This window comes from Labrus mixtus, chromosome 21 (assembly GCF_963584025.1).
Source record: "Labrus mixtus chromosome 21, fLabMix1.1, whole genome shotgun sequence".
In the NCBI taxonomy this organism is placed as follows: domain Eukaryota; kingdom Metazoa; phylum Chordata; class Actinopteri; order Labriformes; family Labridae; genus Labrus; species Labrus mixtus.
Window position 1 is genome coordinate 20881250 of NC_083632.1, and position 26838 is coordinate 20908087.

Here is a 26838-nt window from a genome sequence, read left to right on the forward strand (position 1 = left end):
CTAATAATCCTTTAAAACGCCACTTTTTAAAGTGTTTTTCACTTGTACTGTCAGTGAGAAGATCACCCTGACTTTAAAAATACATGAACGTTAAAGATTAAAGGAACAAATAGGCTACAGTTAATGTCAGATGTCATCAAAAATTACACAACACGGATTACTTTTATTTCCTTTTCTAATCATTAGATGTCCAAGAAGCAAATAAAAAATATATATCTTTTTTAAATTCCAGCAACAGTAACATTGGTTTAATTTCACAAATAGGATGAACTTAGTTCAATGCAGAAATGAGCACATCCACACGTTTTAGAATAAAAGTTTTAGTATTTCCAGCAGAATTTCAAATACAAAAGACTCACAATATTTCATCATATAAATTATGCTTTCAGAATTATACAGTTTCATATAAGTACCATCTGTGGAGTTGAGTGGTGATACAAATGAAGTAGAAAGAAATCACGGATACAGATGTGTGTGAAAGGAACATTTTATACACATGTTGTATTGGTAATTTAAATAACTGATCATTAACAGCACATAGTGGACTCTGCTGTGCCTTTCTTCTATGTTTGTAACAGTTGCAGGGGTCCCGTCTTCCTGCCTTTGCTACATTTTTTATTGAGATACAATAAAGACAGTCCAGAGAAAGATCTTGCATTGTAAGAAAAACAAACAAAACTAAAGCTGTATACACTAAGAACCTGTCAGAACATTTACATAAAGGTAAACTGAACATTGCTGGATTTATAACCCTAACTGAATAATTAATTTATGTTGCGTCCCATGTATTTCTATTGTGCCATAGTGCATAATTTAAAACCTGTTCCTTCTTTTCTCGTAGTCATTTTTTGTATCACAGTTTGCGTGTCTTTGATATGTAATTTGGTTTCTTGTAGCTTTGCCCGGCTGTCATAGCCTATTACTCTGCTGCCACTAAGTTTAAATTTAGGCCCATCTCCTTGCATTGTTGGCATCTTTCTGGGGTTATTTTCTTCAATATAGAGGTTGTGCTTTTTAGTGTTTTGGACAGCAAAGAGAGCTTAGCATACTTCTGGCACTTAGGGTGCCGAGTGTGAGGAGATCCAAGTCAAAGCAAATAAGCAGTATGATTCAATGTGGCCTGCGCTTGTCACACTACAGCGGTCGGAGGCACAACCAGCTCTTCTTACAGTCTTTGTTTAGAAAGTCTTAAAGCATTAAAGCTCTCATAAAATGTGTTGCTGTAAATCAAGAGGAAGGCAGGAGTTTTCATAGAAAAGAAAACAAAAGAAAAGGCATGTTTTGCACAGTTAAAGCTTTGGTAAACACGATGTTTCCATGGTAACCCGGGTCCGGTTTTGGTTGTTGGCTGAACAAGAACACTACTATCAGTTTTTAAGAGCTTTGGTGAGGAGCTGCTCAGTCCCAGCCAAAATCTTGGCCGGTCATTTGGTAAAACTTGAGATTGAAGGGTCTGTAGAAGTCTCTGAGCCTGAGGAGGACTTCTGAGGGGATCTGGGGATGGGGTCTGCCTTTCGACTTCCCCAGGCAGCGCGGCCTGCTGCTCCCCTCGGGCTTCTTTAGGCAGGGGAAACCTTTGGTCTGGTTGAAGTAGAAGTGCTTGTCGGTCACCACGCGTTTCAGTCCCAGGAAGTCCTGAACGCGGCCCATTTCACCCGCCGGGTCCGTCACGAGGCGCTCGCCGCTGACGAAGAGGAAGCTCGAGAGCGGGAAAAAGTGCAGCCAGTTCTCAAGGTGTTTGGCGTAGATGCCGATGCGCACGGCGCTCCAGGACGTGTCGATGAGGCCCGTGGTGGTGTTTCTAAAAGCCAGGTTCTCGAAGGACGGCAGCCCGGGAGATTTGGTTAAAGTCTGGGTGTAATCAGAGACGGCCCGGGTTACGGGGTCGCGCACCACCACGATGAGCTTAGCGTGGCGGCTCATGGAGAAGACACGACGAGGGGCTTCTTTGGTGATGAAGTAGCTGGGGGTCTTCTCCATCGTGATCTGACCCTCTAGAGTACGAGGCATCAGGTTCCTGTGTAAGAGAGAAGAAAAAACGGAGAGAATCGGCAATCAATAAAACTGAACTCTCAACGTCCATGAGCGTAAACCTGAGAAAATGGGGATATACAGTATTTTATATTTTATAAGAGTAACATCAGAACAAATAAATACAGTCCTTTAATTTCCTCAAAGTTCTCATGACATTCCTTTCATGATAGCTCAGTGCCTCGAAGGCTTTTTGATTTTCCTTTGTAATTAGTGGGCTGAATCAGCGATTAGAGGGAGATAAACGTGGCATTAGCTGCTGGAATTGATGGAGTGACCATGTCAGTGTAGAGACTGATAGGGAATTGCGTGAGCGGCTACTGTAGAAAAACCACAAGACTATATTAACCCCAGAAATGCAATTTCCTCCCATCCGCTGCCTCCTCATAAACATGCTCGTAACAGCCTGGACTCACTCTGCTCTAGTTTCTCAAAACAGGAAGACGGTCCATCAGGACTGAAATTAAAGACACATTACTGTCATACTGTTTTTTAGAGAAGTAACTGTCAATGCTATTACATATTTTTGTAATCCTTTGCCTTCCTCTTTGCATGTACTGGAAAGAAAATCCTTTTGACATAACAGGGTAAGATACTGTGATGAAATATGCTTTCTCCTTGCCAAAGTACAACCCTACTTTACCTGTAATTCATAAGCAAAAAGCGCTCAACACAACTCAACTTAGTTTTCCAGCTGCCGTTATTCAAAGTGAAGATGTGGGGTTCTGAAAAGGGGATTCCTGAATGTAGGTTTAATAGCATAGACGTCTAGCCCATGTGCCAAACTAACAAGCTAACGTTAAATAAACCAGATAATACAGTAAACAGGAACTACTGTATTACCAGTGTACTAAAATATACAATATGTAGATTCTGCCGCCAGGGGGCGCTCAATCTGTACTACAATTACAAAAGATGACGTTGAGGCTAGCGGGGAATCATGGGAGTTCTCTCTGCTCACAGTCTACAAAATAACAACACGAAAGGGAAATGAAAGAGGTTTAAAATAATTCACATAATTCATAACTCTGACTTTTTCTTATTTATTTTTAATTGGTGTTAAAACATTTGATTAATTATAATCTAAAAGCTAACAAGCATTCTTCAGACTAGACAGTGTGACTTGTCATAGCAGGAAAAGCAAGAATATGCCAAAACAATCTATATCACGATACTGGGCTGTACAGTAATTCAACATGTTTCAATACATATTTCTACACTATATTTGCGATATATTGCTGTTTAAACCAGTCTGGGAAAAATATCTAAAGTATAAAGAACACATCATCATATTCAAACAATCTGAGTTTTAGACTTTGTGTTTATTTGCACGTCTTGTTGACAGTTTTGTGAGGTGTCCCGTCTTTTTTAAACTGCTTTTTTTTTTTATTAATGTGCACCGTCCTTATATATAATTACATTAATATAGTCAATGTTTGTATGAATCAGAGCATTCTGATGTGCATTTCTCAGTAAAATAATATCCCAGACGTAAACCATGATTAGAATCAATTTGAAAATTGATACCATTCAGTAATAATCACATTTAATGAAATTTTCTTACACATGCTGTTTACATGAAAATGTCTTCTGGCAGGCGACCTGCACAAGCACTCAGGCAGTCAGACAGCCTCGACATGAATCTCCAAGTTTTTGTAACTTTGCTCAGAAACATAATTTACCTCTAAATAAACAGATTTATGTAACATTGCGAAACATTTGTCTTCTATAGAAACCTGTCTGATTGTCTTAAATATGTTTCCTGCTGGCTTTTGTTACAGCAGTATTGCAACGTTCCCCAATCTCATGAATTACTTGGAGAGAGCCATGTTATCATTACGGCGAGAAGAAATGGCCATTTGGTATAAAAATAAGACACAGGTTATACAGCGAAATGATCCTTTAGTAAATTAAATATTTTGGCAGCAATAGTCCTATTAGTCACGCTTGCAGGAAAGCAGGCAAAAGTCCAAAGTATCTTTTAAGACTTTCAGAGGTTTTGTATCGTCTGATGGTAGCCATGTGTTCGCCTTCAATCCTGGTTATTGCCTTTGGCCCTCTGATTGTTATTACCATCAGTGGTTGAGGTATTCTAGGCACAGTTTGGGCTTCCCTCTTCCTCTTGATCTTCACCCCTATTTAGATGACTCACTGGCTGAAAAGACACAGCAGTGCCTTCTGAAAGTTCAACAAGCCCTCTCTGAAGCCTCACTCAGAGTCCTTATTAAATGACCGGCAGATTGGATTTAAAAGGAGTGAAATGGAAGCAAAAGGAAGAAACCTGTTTGTTTTGTGTCCTTTCTGTCTTTTAAAATGCTACTGTGCCTCTAAAATGATATCTAATAACATCCCGTGTGTTCCCGAGCATACAGGAGATTTAGATCTCAGGATCAGTTGGTGTTATATAAATGTAACTGTGAGAGATCCCTCAGCTAATTTCCATGCTTCCCTCCCCTCCTCTGCAGACATGTGGGGATGGTTGAGAGTCGGAGTCTTCGTGGTTGGTCTGTAAGTGAAGGGCTTATGGGGCTCCGAGATCTGGTGTGCGGTGATGGAGCCGTCTCTGTTCCTCTCTCTCTCTGATCCAAAACACACAGTCAGATCCAAGTCCGGCGTTTCCCCTGGCAAGAAGCTACCAGGCTCACACCAATTATACAACTTATGGTATTCATTTGAAGTGTTACAGGGCCAGGGAGAAACAAGAAAATCAAGGAAAACAGCAAATACCAAATGTAGGCAAGTTCCTGAAAACATGACTGTAGCTGCTCTTAACATTGGGATGAGTTATAATGAGTACTTCACATCAATGTGAAGCCAAGTTTCTAATTCTGCGGTCACCACATGATGTGAGAGGCAGTAAAGTTTTTATGTGTCTCGGATCCAAAAAAAAAAAAGAAGCAACAATTCTCATTCGGGTCCAAGGACAAGATTTAACCACTCTGGCTTTGAAAGGAAATCCCACCCTTAGATACTGTTACTCTCACATGTCATCAATCTGTGAGGCTATTCTGTGGTCACTTCATGCTGGTTTTGGTTCCTTCACTTCTTCCCAACCTCCCTTGTTTACCTGCGTTTCCTACATTACACAGACTCCCAACAACACCAGCGAGAAAACATGCCCGAGTGATTTTGAGTATTTCCAGAGGAGAAGGGAGAGTATATAGCATCCTTTAATCAGCATAGTTTTTGACCACAATGCACTTGGGTCCCATAATGTAACTGTCAGTGGAGTCTGCCTCTTTTACGATGAATGAATTTCTCCCAGTGTGACTCTTATACGTCACTGCGATACAGCGGATTCACACAACATCATTGTGCTGTGAAGAAACTGGAGTTGAGAATTGACGGTTATGGTTTTTGTTTTCGGTTGTGGAACATCCTTTCAAAACTTATGTTGTATGACTTGAGGAAAACCTGCAAATCTAATATTGTACAGCAGTTTGCTCAGACCCAGTAAAGTGATTGGACAAGCGTGCTAAAAATACAATGTTACAACTCATACTATAGAGTATAATAGGATAAGTATATCCTCCTTTTGCTTTGTTTTTTGTTGTTTCCTGTCAAAGCGTATTTGAGTATTTAGAAAAGCGCTATATAAGTCTAATTTATTATTATTATTATCATTATTGTTATTTTTATAACAGCACTTCGACTTTCTCTTTTTTATCAATCAAACATCACTCAAGAAAAGGTTTACCGGTAATTGAATTAATATTGATGACAAAGTAAAAAATGTGCAAAATACTGATTTGTCTTTGACTATGAAACTACAGAAAACATGCCGATTTAACATTTACTACAGAAACCCTGCATCTCCCACAAAGTGTTTTGTCTTATAAATAAAACTTACAAAGACCTGTGTGTAAGACTGTCATTTTTTTAAGAGAATGCCTTCTCTTAAATCATGTCATCTTCTTCTCCGCTTGAGGAGGACAAAAAAGGGATACCTTGAATCCTCCTCAGGTGATCTCAAAATAATATGAAGCAGACAGCTCCGGGTCCTGACTCTTATTTCAACAGAGGAATTGTAAATGGAAACAGATAAATTGACATATCACGACGTAGCTTGTTCTGAGGTAATGTGTAGATCTGCAGACAGAATCAGGGGTGAAAGAAATCGTCGAGTCCAGTTCTGGGGAAGTTGTGGTGCAAGTTGTTTTGTTGGAGCATGATCAAATATTGAAAAAAGATAGTGAAAGGTAGAGTCTGTAGCTTTATGGGCGTCCATATACAGTATGTGGGGTGGTTCCTGTGTCTGCAGAGAACCTGTTTTCTTGTTTTGTTGTGATTGCCACGGGATGTTTCTGGGCGGGGAGCTGGTGTGTTCCCTTCAGCCAAATGGCGAGGACGCAGGTGAGTTTAGGAGTTGATACAAATTAAGCGATTGGACGCAATTCAAAGCGCAGAATATGACAGATGTGGACGTAGCATATAAAGCTTGTTCCAAAACGAGGGTGAACCTTGTGATGGCTTTTACACAGGTTCTGAGAACACCGGGGGTAGCAGCGTGCGGTTAGCTTGCATTGCAGGTACAAGCAATAAACGTACAGTACTACACCCTGCAGTGAGTGTCTGCTTCTGGGGGGAGATGAGCCCAGGAGGAAGGACCCAGTTTAAATGTTGTCTTTACAAGCTGCGACCAACAATGCTATACTGACTCCACGTTTCACTCTGTTGGCTCCATCACTTTAAAGTATGTGCACCTTGGTGTAGTGTTAAATAAAAGCAATATCACACTTGAGATTGTGCTAACCTTCTGCATGAGGCCACATCAGTGCTGATAATCAGTACAACAGCAATCACACTTGTGTGGTATATCACATCATTTCCAAAACCACTCAAGAATACAAGGACTTCAGCCCAAAAGAGAAGATGCAGGCATACGTGCAAATGTTCGGAGTATTTTTGTATTCTCCTGTGGTTGTGGGCAGCGACATCCAAAGATCTCAGAGCAAGAACAACCGCAACAAAAAACAGCGAGAGGTGCTTTTGTGTTGATGCTGTTTTAGTGTTTTGTAAAAAAAAAAGTGTCTGTAGCACACATCAGTCTAATGGAAGTCATCGTGTTCAATCCCAGGCAGAGTGCTGCTTCCATCCACATCGTGTTTACATCTTGAACCACTAGCCTGTAATCACAGAACAGCCTGGCTACAACAAAAAAGAGCAGGAGGAGGCTCCACACGGTGGCTGAGTGCAGGGTGGAGAGCGTACAGGAGAGAAGAGCGCGTAAGAATAAATGGAAAAGGGAGGAGAGGAGAGGAGAGGTAAAAGCACAGATGAGAGGAGAATAACATCAGCTCCAAGAGGGCATGAAATCCTCGGCTAGTCTAATCTCTGTTCTCTCTGGAAGATAATCACACTGTTTGTTCTTTGTATCTGATACCAGTTAGACACACTGCCTCTGTGTGGTTTCCAAAGGAGCGTTAAGTGACCTCATGTTTGTTTTCATCACACCTTTTAGCTGTTAGCATCTGGAGCAGGAATGCAGTCAGCTTTGAAAGCGCACAGATGTTCATTTATCTGCATACAAAATGTGTCCAGACGCTCTCACAGATTAAGCAGTGCTCAGTGTGGGTGGCCCCGAGCTTTATTAGGACCTGTTTTAAAGGACGGCAACGGCTAATAGGCTACTGTTTATGAGAACAGTACAAGGACGTACGAGGGAATGCAGCCAGGTCCTCAACCAAACAGGAGCTGGGTCACGTGCAGACACATAAAAAGCATTTTTTTATTTCTACCTTTACGGCCAAGATGAGGAAACTAAATATTTGGTCAAAAATGAGCTAACACCACTTTCCTGTGTGTGACATTTTTACAACATGAAAAAATGCATATGCCATAGAAATTAAACATTTCCATGAAGACACTAAGCAGAATTTGCAGCTACTACAAAACGGAGCAGCAGTCAAATAAAAAGCCAAACCGCACTCTGGCTCGGTGAAACGGGCTCAGCCATCATTTTGTGCACTCTGCCGCAGAGAAAGCTACATGTACTTAAAGCTAGTTATTGGTGAGATGGTTATATTTAGTTACTTTGCTGTTATCTGTATTTGGAGGGTCAACTTTTTAGAAACGAGGATCTTTGTCTTTGAGTTCTCCATTACACATCAGTGATGTTGTTTAAAAGAGTCAAGGGTGACAAAATCTTTTTAGCCTGACAGAGCAGATGTAAGTGCTATAAGACCAAATACATTAAACTGAATTTAAGATATTTTAACGATTGAAAATATGAAGTTCTGTTTGTCATGAGAAATACTTTTTAACCATAAACGGCTCAGGTGAGTTTTCTAAAGGCCAAACAAATAACCCAGAAGTCATCAGGGTTATTTGGCTTACATTTGGAGACAAATAAGTAGAACCATATTTAACCAATGCCAGAGACTGGGGGGTTTGAAACAAGAGGTTGGTGTTTACTGGGCAGCTAAAGCGGTTTAAAAACAAGCCAGTGAGATGCATTAATGTAAATGTACAGGACTGTGTTTAGTCATGGCTGACGACTCAGAGATTTTCAATCTCTTTGGAGGTCACCAAATTTGTGCAGCCAGGAGCAGCGCTAAGCCACTTAGACAAATTTGATCAACCTTAAAATCAGACATACCAAAGGGTAGGCAGATTAAAAAAAATCCTGTACCATTTTTCTTTGGTAGACTGAGAAAGACAGAGACTGAAAACAAAAAGCTTAAATCACAATAAAACGTTGAGTTTAGGCTTCATCTGTAAGTTTTGCCTTTTAATTTGGGGGTTAAGAATAGAAAAGAGAACAAAGCTAAAGCATTGAACCTTTTTTTTGCTGCTTTAAACACAACTTTTCATCACCGTTTCTGCTTATTGCTCTATAATTTGTAGTGCAGTTTGCCGCCTTGAATGTATGGTTTCCCTAACTTAAAGCGCCTCTTTAAAGTGACTGTGTGTATATTTAAAGGAAAAAAGGCCAGCGTCAGGTACTGTAAACACTACGGCTTTTAACGCTCTTCTAACGAGAAGCACACACTCAACGCCATTTTCACACTTTTGTCCTCTACTCTGATTCACTCACAAAAACACAACATACATATGTACACACAGGAACCCTCTGAACATGGCTTCCACAGGATGGACCCACATCTGGGAGCAATGAAGTCCTCAGTATGTGTGTGTGATAGTGTGTATGTGTGTGTGTATGGCGGAGATGAGGGAAGTGTTTCTGGGTTAGGAAGTTTCCCTCTGGTCCCGAGGTTTCTGATCCATACCGGCTCAGCTGGGCCAGAGGCCAGACCCCCGGACCCTCTTAATCCCCAGCAGCCTGCACCGTTCGGAAATGGACCCTTCCACCCTGAAGGTCAGAGGCAGATGGTTGTGATTCAGAAAAGCGAGACCACCGAGGATAACCGGGGGATCATGTAATGCAACATGTCATCATGTGCAGATTTTCTCTCCCGTACATGTGATGTTCCCCCGCTCCTTTTTTTTTCTTTCTCTAACGCTCCATTTCTTCTTCTCTCACCTCTGCTTTCCTCCCTCTTCCTCCCACTACTTCAAAGCCTAAACGTGGCCTCTACTGTATCCTTCAGAGTGAAACTGTTATGAATACATTTGACAAGTGTGAAGGAATATCAAAACACACTGACGTCCTGGACCACTACAGAAGGGACACATGAAGACAGATTCAGTCAGCCTTGTGTGTGTTCAGAGATGTGTAAAAAGCTGCTGCGCCGAGGCAGAGGTTTGTCATTACTGACGACAAATACAGGGCTGAGGAGCTGCTGCGGGCTGATTAGAAGTCTGCGTCGACTTTAAGCAACTCAGTAAAAAGAGGAGCTAAAGTGGTGCTCGTCTCTGTGTCTGTTGGAGTAATGCCATTGCATTATTTTGGGGATGTTTTCAACAATATTTAGACTTTTGTTCAAATAACTCAATGCTGTTAAAAAACAGAGAGAGATTTTTTTTTTGTCTTGTTTTCAAAGTTGCAGTTTTTACCTTGAGAAAATAGGATTGGAGGCTACATTTATTAACAATAAGTAATTTAATGCATTTTTTTTAAATTGCTTTTATTGTGAAGGAGAAAACTCCTGCAGACAGATGATACTTTGATGTCTTACACTGGGACTGAAAAGAGACTCCTGCACCATTTAAAAAGTCATCTGTGAATGCAATTTAATGTCATTTTTCACGGTGCAGAAATATTGAAAAACCAGCATGGAAAACAAAGTGTACATGCATGTATTAACTACAACAATTTATTGACATTTATGTCAAAATTTTAACTTTTTACTTCCACAATTCAACAACTGTTACTTGCGTTCCACCGTCTGTTTTCAGTGAACTAAATTAAAGACCAGCAAATTCCCTTTTCTCCACTAAATATCAGCAACAAATATTATCTGTCAGCCTCTTACAGACTATCATTATTAATATAAAATAAGTTGAATTGCACATCCGTGTGTGTGGCGGACTGTTACACACTTTGAAGGTTACCCTCTGGCTGAAACACTTAGGTGGTCAGGAGAGGAGAATTTTTCTTTTGCGGAGGAGTTTTGCATCACTGGTGTAGGTCGGTAGGAAAGAGCCTCCGTACTGTATGTATTTGAAGGGGAAAAAAGTAGAGGCGTGACAGTTAATCGAGACATCACAGGGCCTGAGAGCACTGAGTGAAGGAGAGGTGGTCAGTCAGAGTTTCCTCTAAGAAACCAGGGAAGCCGTAATGACAGAGGAAGTGCGTGCTTTTGTTTGTGAGTGAATGGTACCAATTCACTAGCTTCACACCATTTGAAGATTTAAGCAGAAGCTTGCAGCTGTTTGAATAATCTCTAATTTAATGATGTGAGTCCAGGATTATTTCTCTAATTGGACATTTCTTTAAAATACTCATACAGGCTTAGGTGAGCCAAACCTACATCTGTGTGTTTAATATGCAGCCAAGGATTGTAATAAAAAAAAAAAGATGGATGAAAAAATTGCCTGCTAAAAGTGAAGCCAAAGATTTCAAGCCCCTCCCTGACTAGCTGCAGTAAACCTCGCCTCCTCCATGTTAACAGATGGGACACCAGGCAAACTTTGTAATTAGATTTCACGTCAAATACTTTTCTCTTAAACCCAGAATCTGTCATGATAGTTACTTTCAAGCTCATTTGTGACTCTCGTGTCACTGAGCTATTTCAGCTTCTTTTTTGTACAACAGAAGGAGATGGAGATATGTCGTCCATATTTCTAAACAGTCATGAATGAAGCTAGTGCTAGCAGCTAACAGCTTAGCTGAGTGTAAAGACTGAAATGGGGAGAAGGCTAACTTTTCTCAACCTTAGATGACACTTATAGGGCCTTCACAGTTGCAGAAATCTCCTGAAAAACTCCTGATATTTCCAGTAGGAGTTTCTCCTGTCAGACCCCTGGTATTCTTTCTGCAGTGAGTCTGAGTGAGCTGATGTGAGAACACTGCAGGATATTCTCCGGAGAATTCACCTCAAGCCAATAGGAGGGGTGGTGACGTTTATATACTGAGACTGCTGCGGCTTTAATGTGTTTTATCTGTAAGAAAAAAGTACAAATATAAAGTGCTATTGTTTTTATAGAGCCTTTATGGTAGTGCTCTTGTGATTTTCTCAGATCCAGACATAGGCAGGATAACTATTCCCAATTTCTTGTTTGCACTAAACTAACAGGATGTTGGCTTTGTCCTCAAATGTTGCCTATGGACACGTGAGTGGTGTTGATCAACACGTTGTACCTTTGCCAGGAAAGTTAAAAAACTGATTTTCCAAAATTGTCAAACTACTTTGTTTAAACTTTTTTTTTATTTATAGGAAAAAAGATGACCATGTAAAAGATAAAGACAAAAATATAAGCAAGGAGGTGTGACAGGATGGAAGTTATCTTTGGTAAGTGCAAAAAAAGATAATGGACACTTACTGTAGATCAAAATATGTGGACAAAAAACTCAACACTGAAAAAATGACTTGAGACAGGAAGAAGGGAAGCTGTGATTTTATCTTTCTAGACACATAACTACCTGTAATGACAGAAGTTAGAAAATAAGACAGAGTTTACTCTGTGTGTGTGTTTGGATGTTTATGTTTGAGTCTGTACACTCAATGTGTCCATATGAGTAGGAATGTGTGTGTGCGTGTGTGTGTGTGTGTGTGTGTGTGTGTGTGTGTGTGTGTGTATGTGTGTGTGTGTGTGTGTGTGTGTGTGTGTGTGCTGCCACTGATTGCTCCCACCCCTCCTGACTTATCAAATGGGAAAATCTACATTTGTGTTCCTGCCGGGCCCTCAGTGGCCTACTTGCGTGGCTTTATCTCCGAGCTGACAGGGGTGGGGGGGCTGCTGGGGGCCCACCCTCCACCCTCCCTTCATCCGCTCTCCTGAACACAGGATGGAGAGAGAGAGGGAGGGAGGGGCGGGTAGATCCCGACCCCTGTGATGTCATGATGCCCTCGCTGCTGTTACATCATTTGGCTGTGACTGAGATCGTGATGGTTTGTGAAAGTATGGAGACTGTGTGTTAGTTAACAGTTCTTTTAATTTAAAATGTAGTTAAATACATTAAATAAAAAACAATAAGCCAGTTACCAGATTGGTTAAGAAAATACATTTGGCAAACTTCTTTTTTTATATACAACTATTTTTTAAATAATATTGAACAAAAAAGTAAAAAAAAAAAAAAAGGAATGGTTCCAGTATCAAAATTTTTTTTTTTTATATATTATTTCCTGCACATTTTAAATGTATTCATTGTATTATACAGTTGTGTTCAAAGTACAGTCATTTTTAAATAAAAATAATAAATCATAAATGTTATTACTTTTAAAGCCCTGCATGGAGAGGCACCGGCCCACACACCAGACTGAAGACCGAGGGAGACTGCACTTTTCAGGCTTTAGCCCAACACTTTGGAACGCTCTGCCTTTAAGGTTTAAGATTTGTGAACACTGCTGACTCTTTTAAAAAGCAACTTAAGACCCATTTGTTGAGACTTGCTTTTGATTCATCTGTTTCGTATATTGTTGATGTTTTTTTTCTCATCCTTTGGTAAAGCACTTTGTGACTCTCTGCTCTTGAAAGGTGCTATATAAATAAAGTTATTATTACTATTATTATCATCAATTTTTCATTTGAGAGTAAATCATAGACACAATTGTAAACTGCAAGGTGAGGTTCTTATTACTATATGCATTAAAATATTAAAAATAAATACCCGACTGTACATAATATGTTTGTATGTATCCTAGATAAAGACAAATTATGATAGATAGATAGATGACATTAAGATTTGTTAGGCCTTGAGTTCAGTCAGACAAGTTAAAGTTTAAACATGACACACCATGTACAAACATTCAACTTGTTTACTCTTCTTGACTGAGAAAACAACCACGTTTCACTAATTAAACAGTTTCTCAAAATGAGTGCACACAAATGTACACACACACACACACACACACACACACACACACACACACACACACACCTCAGACACTCTATAATCGAGTCAATATGGACTTTTGCTCGTCTGGCAACTCCCCAGATCTCGACCAATGAGAACATTTTAAACCGTCCAATCCTTAAAAAAAACCTCCCACTTCCGAGCAGCTTCAGTGTGCCACTCCTTGTGGTTTCTCTGCTCATCGTTAGCAGCAATCTTAATCTGAGAAGAGGAAATCACTACTGGCTGACGCACGGCTTTGACAACTGGAAATAGTCACTCTGAGGTATTAGTGCCGTTGATCGGGCTCATCAGGGTGGAGGCAGAAGGCCTTGAGACACACAGGACACATTGGAGTTTGGATGGACATGGAGAGGGAGTTCAAACAGCTTGAGAACATCAAACAGCCTTCTGAGAGAGAGCTTAGCTTAAGTTTTGAAAGCAGACAAAGATAGGTGTGTTTCTCTGTGGGACTCTCAGTGTGTCTGCAGGTTCTCACGACCCTCCCACCCACAGTGGCAGTCAGACATTAAACAGAGATAGACACCAGTGAGAAGTCTACGGCCACACACACACACACACACACACACACGCGCACACACACACACACACACACAGTCAATAATTACCTGCCTCTCCAGACACACCAGTGATGGTTAACTGGGTGTGGGTTTAAGTATCTGTTGTGTCCATCAAAAAGCAACCAACAGCAACCGAATAAAACTACGTCAGTGTGTATCTCTTTTCCTGACCCGAGTAAAAAATAACGTAATGGATGCCAATGGAGAAAGTGACGAACTTTGTATTTTGATACTTTACGAAGAAAATCTGTGGGGAAAAAATAGAGCCTGAAGGCAGCAGCATAAAAAGATGATTCAAATTTCTGAGTTCAAAGAAGTGATCACCTCAAATATATTATACTATAAAGCTTCAACAATTAGCTGATTCATCAATAAGTTGATTAAAGCTCCTGTGAGGAGTTTTTAGCTGGTTGTTAATTGCACTGAAATAAAAACCGATGCCTCTTAATGACTTACAAAAGCAAACAGAATCATCAGAGAGAAGATTGATTGATTGTTTTATATGCCGGGTCACCCTGCCACGGGGGTAGGTGTCATGAGAAGTTGAAGAAATACCCTACAAAACATTTTTACGCACAGAAGATTAAATATGATTTGTATGTATACAAGACATTTCAAAGAAAGCAGAGAGAGAGTTTTTTTTTTGCCAGAAGGCTACATGTTAAGGAAAATCAGCAAAGACACATGTTGAACTGTTTGTCCACAGGGGGCGCTACAAGCGTCAGAACCTGAAAGTTCTTCACATGAGCTTTAAAATTACAGATTTTAAAAGCTATTTAGATAATATAAGACTCATTTTAAGTCTTTTGGATACCCCTTTAAAACATTTTTAACAAGTACACTGCGTCATATTTTACAATCTGAACTAGAGCCTTTCTGCGGGGGGATCTTTTGAACCTATACCAGTACAAATTTGAGACGGGAAAGTTTCAAAGATTGTTGATATAAAAGCCGACATAGTTCTTTTTTTTTGTTACTTCAAGTGATCATCAAAAATCACCCCAAGGTTTCACAACATCACATTTTGGAAAACAAATACGCTGACATATTTTATTCAGCCAATATCAGCCGTCCGTTATATCAGACTTCTTCTTCTTTGTTGTTTGATGGCAATTAGCAAGCCAGCAGCGGTGCATTATTGCCACTAACTGGACTAGTGTGAGGAGCAGGAGATAGGCAGTGAAATAAATAAATAATAAATACCTTAAAAAGATCAAGAAAAAAGAAATATAAGACGAGGCCGTCAAGATTGTTCTCACTAAATCAGTATCTTTTGCAGACTTGACAATCTCACTTGTATTTTTCCTACAATAATCTTGATAATGAAAAGGCGATGATGTAAATGAGATGGACTCTTACAGAATTATAAGTATTGCAAGAAGTAACCTTTACAACTCACTGTATACAAGATGTTTACATGTACTGAAGTGAAACTTAACTAAAAACTGTGCAGCACTTTAGTTAAGTTGCATTTGATGACTGTACATTATTAGATTTAATTAGATTTATTTTGGATTTCAGTTCTTCAGTTTCTTTTGTAAGTATTCTCGTATTTTATACTTATTTTATATGTTTACTCATTTTACAGTCTGGTATAGTCAAACCCACTAAGATCAAATTAAAAAACCAGTAAGAGTGACTTACAAGTCAAACTTTCCCTTCCTGCTCTCCGTAGCTGTGACTGAAGTGTTGGTCAGTCGTCCTCTCTCATCGTGCAGTCATCTATCCTTTCTGATTGGATGAGACACGTCATGCTTGGAGGGTAAAAGTCGACCAATGACAAGCTGTCAAAATATTGATGACTGGGTTAAATCATTCCAGTTCAAATCCATACCTATCCTGCACCAATTTATGACGTCGTGTTTGATTAAATCGTTGAAGTTCCTCCAGCTTCATTTACATATTGTATGACGTCTGATGAAAATCTCTTTACATGTAAATAGCAGCATGTGTCATGTTTATTAGCATTGACAGATGTGCTGTTTATGGATAAAACAGACCAGTGTTTTCTTCCTGCACTGATGCAGCTTCAAATACTCCAAATGCAATGAACCCTGTGTTTTGAGCACAAAGCTTTCTTTCAGCCCGCAAGATCTATACATTTCCAAATTCTTCCCTTAACCGTTCCATCGGTCTGAAAACACCCTCCGCAACATGCAGCTCCAAGAATGTGAGCAGAGAGGAATTCAAGCGGAGAATCCCCTGTGATTGGTAGTAGAGTCAAACAGGAAATAAAACCTGGAAATTCCTGTCTAGGTAGCGCATCCAGGACACTGCTGAATTATACGACATGCTCCCTGAGAGAGAGAGAGAGAGAGAGAAGAGACTTTGAGACAATGGAATTTGTCTATAAGGAGTGAGATTTAGAAACAGACTGAAAAGAAACATTAACACTGAGGAGACAGAAGCAAAGACTTGTGCAGGGGGCTTTGCATTACACTGTTTGAGTGACCCGAACAAGCCCATAAATTAATCCCCCTCCAGCAACACTCAAGACTGTGGGTATAAATGTCAGCAGGCGCGAGGACTAACAGCTCCTTGTCAACAAGATTGAATATTCAGAAGTGAATTCATTTCTGCTGCAACAGGGCGATAAAGGCCGATAGGGAGAGATCAATAGAAAGGACCTATTTTAGTTGATCGATATCAGGGTATGACATTTATATCTGCTGGATATTTATTACGTCAAGAAAAAAGGCGGACAGAAAAAGGGGGGGGAGTGGGTGCACTTCAGGTGGAGCTGCATGCAGAGTGTGAATGAGTCCGACCTCACACACACACATACATACACACACCCACACACTTGCGCTCACACACTCGCACACCCAGGCTGTCTGAAACCTTGTTCCCGACCACCAAAACCACAGAGCCCTTTTCCAGCAGATGGCAAAGCCGAGGCTTTTCCACATATAAGCATTTTTTTTTCTTAAACAATTTGCCAAATGCTTCCTTTAAGGATGTCCATGTGTTTTGCTTGGTTAGCAGCTGAAAATCAGCGGCCAAAGCTCCAAAGACACAAACAGCACTTTGAAATGAAGAGCTCTGTCAAGAGAATGAATGCTTAAGTGATACTTTCCAGCCTTGTCTCTCAGATGATGTTGTTGTTGGCCTCACATGTAACGATTCTGTTGCAAATTGATACATGTGAACGACCAGGTACTTAACGTGTAATTACTATTAAGTAATCATGTTTTTGTAAGAATATGATCTCTGGAAGTATGGAAATGTGAAGAGGGCAGAAATGGGAGAGAGTTAAGATGGCACAGGGAAGGCAGATAGGTTTAAGAATCCATTGACATATGAAGCAGTCCCCACATGTTTCTATGAATATTTGATACATTCTTAGACTCAATTAATCACATTTTAACTCAAATAACCCTTTACTGACACTTCCTGCCGTTCCTAATGTGTTCATTCAAATGATGTAAAACTGTTATTTTTTACGAGGATGGACAATTGGATATTGTCAGGCTAAAAGCTTTTAATTGTTGGCCTTAATTATAAATTGGATTCTACATGTGTAGGTCAGAGTCGTTTGCATTCATACTAACTTATACTTCCACTTATAAGCAGAAGCTAATAGTCACCTTTAAATGGCCGTTATCATATTAGTTTCAATACTTTGTCTCACAGTTTAACAAATTGTTTATCATGTAAGGTTAAAAAATGACAAAAAGCTAATTTCAACTGTAAGAATGAAACACAAAACAGGCAAAGTGTAGTGGTGGCATCATTCTACCTAGAGCCCGACCGATTAATCATCCAGCCGATAATATCCGCTGATATTAGCATATCCAGTGACTATCGGTATCGGCTAGTTTTATCGCAGATATTACTAGATTTATTGACCAGTCAAAAAGCATTTCATTTGAGATTCATTGTTTTAAACTAGCAGTTTTCTTTCACCAGCAGAGGGCGCTATATGGAATACACCAAGCATCATCACCCTCCAGAGTGTCAAACTGTGACGCTACGTACATGCAAAGTTACTTTCCAGTTGTGTGACCATCTGATCTTCCTTCTACTGTATTTTTTTCTTCAACAAGTGTTTGACAACTGCAGATGAAGGATCAATGCAATAAATGTGTATATGTATCTATCTCTAAAGATTGAACATATATCTAAGAAAGATATCGGCCGATATATCGGTATCAGATTTTTTTTTCTCCCCAATATTGATATCAGTATCGGCCCCAAATATCCGGTATCGGTTGGGCCCTAATTCTACCCCTATAGCTTCAACTTTTTGTGGACATTGTTGCATTTTAATAACTTGATTTGCTCCCAACAGACTTTATCATTTCATTTGAACTATGGTTCATAGAGGGCTTCTTTTTTTGTTGATTTTGTAAACATCTATGGTGTTAAAGGCATTTGATAATTTAACAGTTTATCAGTAACCCTGATTGAGAATCACTGGACTTACGGGTTCTTGCTTCTTGCTTTGAACATTTACATCTGTCCTATATGAAATGAAAAAGTAACTCTCATAACTTGTCTGTAAGCCAGTGGACTGTTGAGCCCCTGGGTATAAGCTTCACCCTATCACTCTAAATGTTGAGGTTAGGGAATACTGAAGCATGCAGCATATCAAACTGCTTGGAGCTGGGTGGTTGAGGGTGTTGACTAATACTTCATAAGGCCTTGCTTCACAGCAACAGTGGGCCTAATCCTTCTCAGCCACTCGGCATGTCCCTGAGCTGTCCGTGTTAATGCCTGACCTGTCATCACACCGGTCCAATCCACGCAGTGTTGACACGAGCTGTCAGCGGATTAGAACAGACCAAAAAAAAAACATTTCATTACGCCTTCAAAGGAGAGACGGAGAGAAGGAGAAAAAAAAGAGAGAGAGGTGGACATGTCATGTCTAAGTAAGAGAGCACAACGTAAGGTCAGTTTCACAACAACAGAGAGCTGTAAGAGAAACATGTAAAGGTCGTCGGTCGCCTCACCTTTAACACTTTCTCTCACTGTTAAAACAACTACAGATCCTTCACTAGCGAGAATAAAAATGGCGGACCTGCGCAAAAGATTTGCTCTAGGCTGGGGGTGGAGTCTATGGGGAGGGCATTGTTTTATACCAGAATCCCACTGTGACATCACAAGGAGAGCAAATTTGAAACGGAGCATTTTCGTCTGTGTTGTAAGACTTATGCAGACCACAAACAAAGGACTGGATGGGTTTATTTCACATGCTGTTGGTCAGTAGACACTCAGGTTACCCAAATATATCTTCAAAAACACTGTAAAAGTGTTTTTTTCATAATATGTCCCCTTTAAAGGGATACTTCACCCGTTAGCATAGCATAGCCTGTTAGCATAGCTTCCAAGAAATATGGCGGATGTTAAGTTTAGATTCTTGGAGTGAGTTCCCACCCACTGATCTGTGATTGGTCTGTAGCTTCAGTGGGTCGAAAAAATGAGGAACTAGCGTTGTAGTTTCACCCCGCTAACCGCAACAGCTTCCGATGACGCAAAATGACAATTTTTGCGTCACTGGAAGCTCCTTTTCATTCAAGAAATACGGAGCTTTCCCATCTCAGGGGAAAATGAGGGCGGGATGCACGACCATTCAAAAATACTACCAGGTTTCTAATGATACAAAGATTAATGCAAATGGCTGAAGTATCCCTTTAAGAAAATTCAAAAACAAACATTTATAATTAAGAAAATAATTTTAAGCTTAATAATTTGCTCAGCCATAATTACTGATGTGTACGAAGTTGCATAGAGTACAGTAATGGCTGAAGTTCTTCTGTTTCTTGATGGGAAACGTACAGTATAGGGAACCAAGTTTAAAAACTACTTCTATGAATAACACGTGCACGTCTGATTTGAAACAATTTTTGGTATTTCATCGTTTCAACTCCAAGTCAAGCTGCTGCCCACATCACTCATAACTTTATCATCACACATGCATGAGACAGTTTGATGTACTTTGTATGCAGCAGGAAACCCCCTCCCCCCCCCGCCTCATCCTCTTCCTGAAGTCAAACAAAGTAATAAGAAGGCAAACTAACACTTGTGCACACAAACACACGCTTTGATCCGTGCTGTCACTCAGCTCTGTTCCACCTGAGCCTCACAGTGAAACCGATCGTTACCCGGCTGTATTGATCTCGCCCTGCGTCTCTCTCCGTCTTCTTCTCTCTCACACAACATTTTTTCTGCCCCACCTCCGCGTTCTCCTCCTCTCTCTTCTGCTTGTCTCTTTATCAAACCGTCATTTACTCCACAGATCTCTTTTCCTCATTCTTCCTCCGTTAATGGTTTTCCTCTTGTCTCTTTTCCTCTCGCCTCTGTGCTGTTATCTGATTTCATGACGTCATTTCCAAGCAAAATACACTTTAATATACAGAAGATGTTTTTTCACCCACTTGAACGTGTACATTTGATTTTGTACACCATATAAAAATATGTCACATGCCTTTCTTTCATGAAAAACAGAATACAATTGAGGCTGTTTTTCGACATGAGACAGAACGTTCTCACACCTTATCAGAAGTCAATTTGGGGCTGATCCTCAAGCAAACCATACTACCTGACTGAGTGTGGGGTCATTCACACTACCACCATCCACAACCGTCACCACCCATCCTCCCACTTGTGATCAGGCCTGTAGCGAGGCCCTCGGGGGAACCAACACTGAACACTTAGGGAGGCAGCGTGTCAGCTCAATAAACAGCAATTTATTGGCAGAGGACTGAATAAGCTGCCATCGCTAGAATCTATCAGCAGAGGCTCTTATTGGTGCTGAGAGTTACTAATGAGGAAGAAGAAGAGGACAGGGAGTGACACCAGCGACATGAGATGAGGTTTTTGCGGGTATATGGACGATCACTTCACATGGAAAAATAAAAGGAGTGTGTGTTTTAATCAGCTTTGTTTTGTGACATCATGCTCTGTTACATTGTATTAATTAATAGCTATAATAATCATGGACTAAAGAAGTAGACTGTAATGAATAATTTTGCACATTTGTTGCTAATAGAGAGCATATTTAAGTACTTTTTTCTATTGTTGAACAAGGTTGGGGGGGAAAGGGACAGAAAAAAAATACTCCTTCATTTACGTACAAAAGTAAAAATGTTTCAAGAGTCACACTTCTCAATTTAAAGGCCAAACAGATACCGAAGAAACTTTAAATTAAACATTATGTAACTTAGTGTGAGCCTGCCCAATCAAACACAATCAACCTCATCCGACTGGTCTGACAAGATCTACTAAAACACTTAAGGATAAAGCCTTCACATGCACAACAAAGCAAATTAGGAAGGAGTCCAAAAATATCACGAGATAAATAGTGAGCTTTGTGGGGCACTTTTGATTTTTTACTTCTTAGTGCAGATACTACACTTAACGTGGTTTATAACGTATTAAACTATTTTAATTTATTTATTATCTTTCTGACCTGTAGGCTACATTTAGAATTGTAAACCTTGGGAATTCTAATTTGTGGAAGCGTTTTTGGGAGTGCCATTCCACTTTCCCTGCTCTATTTGAGTTTTTACTACTGTACATTTAATGTCGTTTGTAACCTATCAGACATTTTATTAGGACAGTTACAATTTTGAGTTTTGGGCTGAAACAAACGACCCCATGTATTTGGAACATTCATTACATTGTTATCTTAGTAAAATAAAAAGGCTTCTGCAAATGTTTATTCAGACATTGACAGCTCAAAATAAAGCCTACAGCACTTTCCCTCCTAGCAAGTGACAGGAAACAGCTACAACTTCTCATCAGGCGTCGGTGACTCCTGCCCCCTGCCCTTTGGCCCCTACAGTTCATTACTATTCCGGTCACTTTGCAGGTCGAGGACGGGAGTTTAAAACTTGAAGGAAATTTTAAAAACATAGTTGTGGAAGTCGCTTCTTACCTGTACCACGCCAGGCCCTTGTCGTAGAAGCGGTCAAAGAAGTGCGGCTCTGCTCCGACGGCTCTCACGTCAGGATGGATGCGCAGGAACTCCAGCAGAGCCCGAGTGCCACCTTTCTTCACCCCGATGATGATGGCCTGAGGAAACTTTTTGCTCCCGAAACTATTGGCTATCGAGATGTTAGACTTGGCATCGCTGTTCGACAAGTCCGCCAGCTGTCCCCGGACAAACGACACCTGAGACGCGTTATGCGCACCGGGCTTCTGCGGTGATGGTCCATCATTTAGGATCATTTTATTTTGACTGCTGCTCTGTTGGTCGTAAACAGGCCTGGGTAAGGAGTCACATAATCCGTTGAGGCAGTAGAAGAGGTATGTGAAGAGTATTATCATGGTAAAGAAGACGGACAGCTTGGACTGCACCTTCAGGTGTCCAAAGTTGAACGCAGCTCTCCATACACTACATCCCATGAGTCGCAATCCTGAGCACGAAGACACAATTCAGGAAACATGCCCTGACACAGGACTTCATACTACTACACCTTGAAAGTCACTCAAAAATGAATATCTTTGAAATAAACCGCCATGTCGTGCCACAGCAGCAAGTGGCGCAAAAGTTGCGCATCGCGCGTCAAAAAGCTCCACATGTTCCTCAGCTTATCTCTCCCACCCGTGTCCTTTTTTTAGCTTGAAAAATCATCACAGGCGACTTGTAGACTCTTCCAGTGACTTGAGCTGAAAGGTGCTTCTGGATTTACGCCCCGCAGCGCTCAGTGCCGCCTGTGCGCTCCAGTGGCTCCTTGGCAGCGTCTCTATAGGAAGGAAATCCTGAACACCCCCTTACAGTCTCACTGCCAAATCCACGCCCTGTTTATCACACACACACACACACACACACACACACACACACACACACACGCCCACTTCCACACTCAGCCTGTGCGACTCTAAAATAACAGCGAAAAAATAATTAACGACCTCGCCGAGCTGACAGTGAAAGAGAACGTCTCATATCATTTTATTTTGAAAGCAATTTAGAGAGTAGTTAGACGTAGATTACACTTAATGCATTGGAGGAGGAAGGGAATATTTGGATCATGATGAAGAGGGAATATTAGCTTTTGATTGCAGACTGAGGACGCAATTTCCTCTCATTTCCCCTTAATTCACCGCATCCAATGTGAAGCTTTATTCTTATGTGGGAGCCTCGCTGCTGCTCTGCGGTGGTTTCTTTTCCCCCAAGTTGTTCACTCAGGATGTGCATTGACCACCTGCTGTCTGTTAACCCTCCTGACCAGTGGCCACACACCCCCCTGGAGCCAGCTATCACACACACATTTAACCTTTACACTGCAGCCCAGCAGGGGCAGACAGGTGTAGTCAGCTTTCTCTTTTTTTCTTCCACCGTGTGATTTCTTATCCACGAGAGGATAAAAAAAAAAATCAGTATTTTTTTCTACTCACCAGCTTTCTTATTAGCCTAAGTCTAATAAAGTGAAATCATTGACACTATCACTATTGTTTTGTTCCCCCTTACCTTCCTAACCATTAGGTCAAGCAAAACAGCTGTCACGAGAGACATATTTGCTGCAGGTTTTGGAACAAATCCTTTATGTGTCACCAGAGAGTCTAGCCGTTTGTTCCTGAATCTTGCCAATAAGGCCCAAGGACACAGATTATATTTACAATATATTACAGCAATGACAGACAGATTAAGTGTCTAGATCCCTCCCTCTGTGTGATACTACTGCTGCAGGAAAAAAAAAACATAAAATAAAGCCCTGTTTTAATTTTGCAACCTTAGGATGCCATCACATGGTTCTTCACTTGAAAAACATTTAAGCATTTAACCCCCCCATCCTCACTGTAGCTTCAGTGTTTAGTCAGCTCTGCATCATGTTTTTTGGATCTATGTATTTTTGTCATACTTATTGACATCTCTTTTGTATTTTGACAGATCCCTTGCATACAAAGCTGTTTTAGTCAACGACTAGAGAAAAGAAGAATAACACAGTCTACTCAGTTCTTATCTGGATGTCACGTTAGTGTCTTTAGATCACATTCATTCCATGTCGATTTATGTGCAATATGAAGCTATGAATTAAACCAATGTGCGCTAACATTAGCCTGCTAACACAACAATGCAGGACACGGGAAAATGCGGCTCGAACAAAGAACATTTTTTTCCGGCGCTTGCGCTTAATGGTGCTTAATTATGGTGCAGTATAATTCATAACTCCTTTATGTGAACGGGAGTGGAGGGGCGTTGGAGGTTTGCCGTTGGAGGAGAGCGGAGGCTTTAGAATATCGGAGGTGTCGCCAAACAAGCAGTTTGTTTTGGTTTAATGCCGGCGCTCAAGGGCGACATCTACTGGATCCAAAATGAAAACATTCTTCCTTTAGATAAAATAAAATAAATTTGAATGGTCGCTGAAACCTTTCTACTTATCCTTACCCGCCTACCTGTGCATAAGTGCACGTTCATGTGTTTGAGATAGTTGCTTCGGCTTCTTTTCCACTGAATGCTTTCAAAGTCGAGCATACTCTTACTGTTTACTCTAAAGTTGCTCAACCAAGCTTCAAGTACAATATTTTGACCAAAGCCACAATGTTTATCCTGATCAAGTAGTTTTGGTGCCTAAGCCTAACCGTAGGTTTCAAGGAAGGTTTTGGCTGGAATAATGTGTCAATATTGACATTTGGTTTCACACTCTAGACACCAACAATGATCTCCTGGGAGAAAGAGAATGAGCTCTCCAGCAGCAACAAGGATGAGAACAGACGTCAAAATTCAATGAATCTTATGATGGCTTTACATCTTAAATGGATGAAAATGTACAGAGATGAAACGTATAATCATAGACTGTATATAACATTTATTATTTACAGTCTATAACCAGTTGCCACACCAGGCTTATATCTACCAGTTCCTGCCTACAGTAGCTCCTCCTGGCCTTTGCCGATTCATAGAACTGGCAAAAGCTAGTTTCCCTATGCCGGAAATCAAAATAAGCCCTTAAAACGTCTGTCACAACTTATAAATTTGTTTTAAAGTACAACAGTATTGTGCAGTTGTGTGTGTGTGTATTTGGTTGAGGGACATTGTCCATGTGTACCTGTTTGTTGATTTGGTTAGATTTTTGCATTAACAAAGTAGTTTATTTATTATATTGATATATTTTAACGTTATATGCACCATGTCAGCCATCACAAGGAAAAGTGATGTCTTCAAGTACTTTGACAAAAATGACAGTAACGTGCAAGATGTGTGGCGTTTAAGCACATGGATGTGCTACCCTAACCCATGTGCTGTAACAAAGAGTTGTGTGGGACTTTACCTACCTCAGTTATAAACATTTATATCAGGTTTGTTGTGAGTCTGGGCTTAGCTTTTTCATTTGACACTGATGAATCACACAGCAGCATCTTGAATCCCACTCTTCACTTATGTAAAGGCAAACATGGAAAATGTTTTAGTCATGGCAGCGTGCACAACTTCAGAAGAAAGCGTGTCAATTAAATGTTTTTTTTGGACTGTATGAAAAAAAATATTCCTAGTTAAAATGTTCCCTTGCAGAGACAAGAACCCAACTCAATATGATCTCTCAGTGATCTGACATGGAGGCTTCTGGATATAAAACCCATTTTCCAAATGCACTTTTGACAATATTTGTGCAACAGTATAAATCACAAATGTATTGGCATCTTCACCTTACATGTTGAAATATAAGTGAGGTGCTACATGGCAGCACATCCATATGGATGATAGATCTGAAGGGATGGCGGTATCAATCGACCAGGGCCTCATCCAGCCTGGCAGTATGTCAATTTCCAGAAGTCTCTAAACAGAGAAGGCATCATTTACCCTTCTGTACTCCCCGAGCACTCCTCCCTATTGATCCTCTGTGTTGTTGAAAAACAATTGGAGACGTGCCACTCTGTAGTCAAAGTCATCAATAATGTGGGCTTGCTTTGTTTGCCATACAGAGCTGTTTTATTTAAAAGCACAAGAATCCAATGATGTGGTTTTTGCACCAAAATTGCTCTTTTAATTGCATTAAAAGTCACTCTCCTTACTTATTCTTGTCATGTGAATTTTACTTTATTTTAACCTTTTTTAAACATTAAAGTCGTTATATGTGATTTTTCACACTTAAATATAATATAAATCAAGTATATCCTCTGAAAATAACTCTGTGAGTCATGACTGTCTACAATGGGTGTAACACCCGAGTCCCACTGTCTGTGATGCTTTCAGAGTCCTATCTTCAGTTTGTTTACATCGCCCGGACAGCCGACTGACTCCTCCCCTCCAGTATAAAAGTTGTTTAATTGAGGGACTAGAGAAAAGAAGAATAACATACTGTACTCACTGCTTAACTGTGTTTCTAGATCACGCTCATTTCAGGTAAATTTACATGCAGTGTGAAGATACGAGCATAATAAAGATCGCTAGCATTAGCATGCTAACACAACAATGCACCACGAGTTGTTTTGGTTTCATGCTGGTGCTCAAGGGCGACATCTGCTGGATCAAAAAAAAAACTCATATAAAGTCTTTAAGGGTTCCTATAGATATGTAGCCATGCAGACAAAAGCATGGAAACAATATGTCTGCTTTGTTTCGATATCATTTACAGCGTGTGACTAATCCTGAATGACAGTCTAGAGAGTCTACTGTATGGTTACTTTGCTCACTTTGACAGTGTACAGGGGAACACCTGAACTTTGGCTTTCCCACACCCCCCACCTGTTTTTGAAGTGACACCTGTGTAAGGTCTGTTGCTGTGGGAAGGCAGACAGCTGTACAAAGCCCAGTGGTACCTGGTGTGCTCTGTAATTCTCCGTACAGTCCCTGTGATGACCTGCGGCCGCTTCAAAGATAGAAGCCAATATTCCCAAAACAGAGTAATCCAATTTCTGACTCACACTGGAGTCCCAACTAAGCAA

General features: G+C 40.4%; 1 protein-coding gene and 1 long non-coding RNA gene across 2 annotated transcripts; both read right to left on the reverse strand.

The window, feature by feature from the left end:
* Window positions 1-233: 233 nt before the first annotated feature.
* On the reverse strand, window positions 234-22703 carry LOC132955199 (heparan sulfate glucosamine 3-O-sulfotransferase 6-like). The gene is made up of 2 exons (XM_061027955.1): window positions 21890-22703; window positions 234-2017 (listed from the first exon to the last, which is right to left on the reverse strand). The coding sequence occupies exons 1-2, from the start codon at window positions 22357-22359 to the stop codon at window positions 1399-1401; spliced, it is 1089 nt and encodes a 362-aa protein (XP_060883938.1). The 5' UTR covers window positions 22360-22703; the 3' UTR covers window positions 234-1398.
* On the reverse strand, window positions 12715-18996 carry LOC132955200 (uncharacterized). Its single transcript, XR_009665905.1, has 2 exons — window positions 14868-18996; window positions 12715-14758 (listed from the first exon to the last, which is right to left on the reverse strand). It is a non-coding gene; the product is annotated as an uncharacterized LOC132955200 (long non-coding RNA).
* Window positions 22704-26838: the final 4135 nt, after the last annotated feature.

Coding starts and splice junctions, on each gene's coding strand:
- LOC132955199 (XM_061027955.1), bottom strand. CDS start 22,359: ATGGGATGTAGTGTATGGAGAGCTGCGTTCAACTTTGGACACCTGAAG. Junction 2,018..21,889: donor AAGGGCCTGGCGTGGTACAG/GTAAGAAGCGAC, acceptor TCTCTTACACAG/GAACCTGATGCCTCGTACTC.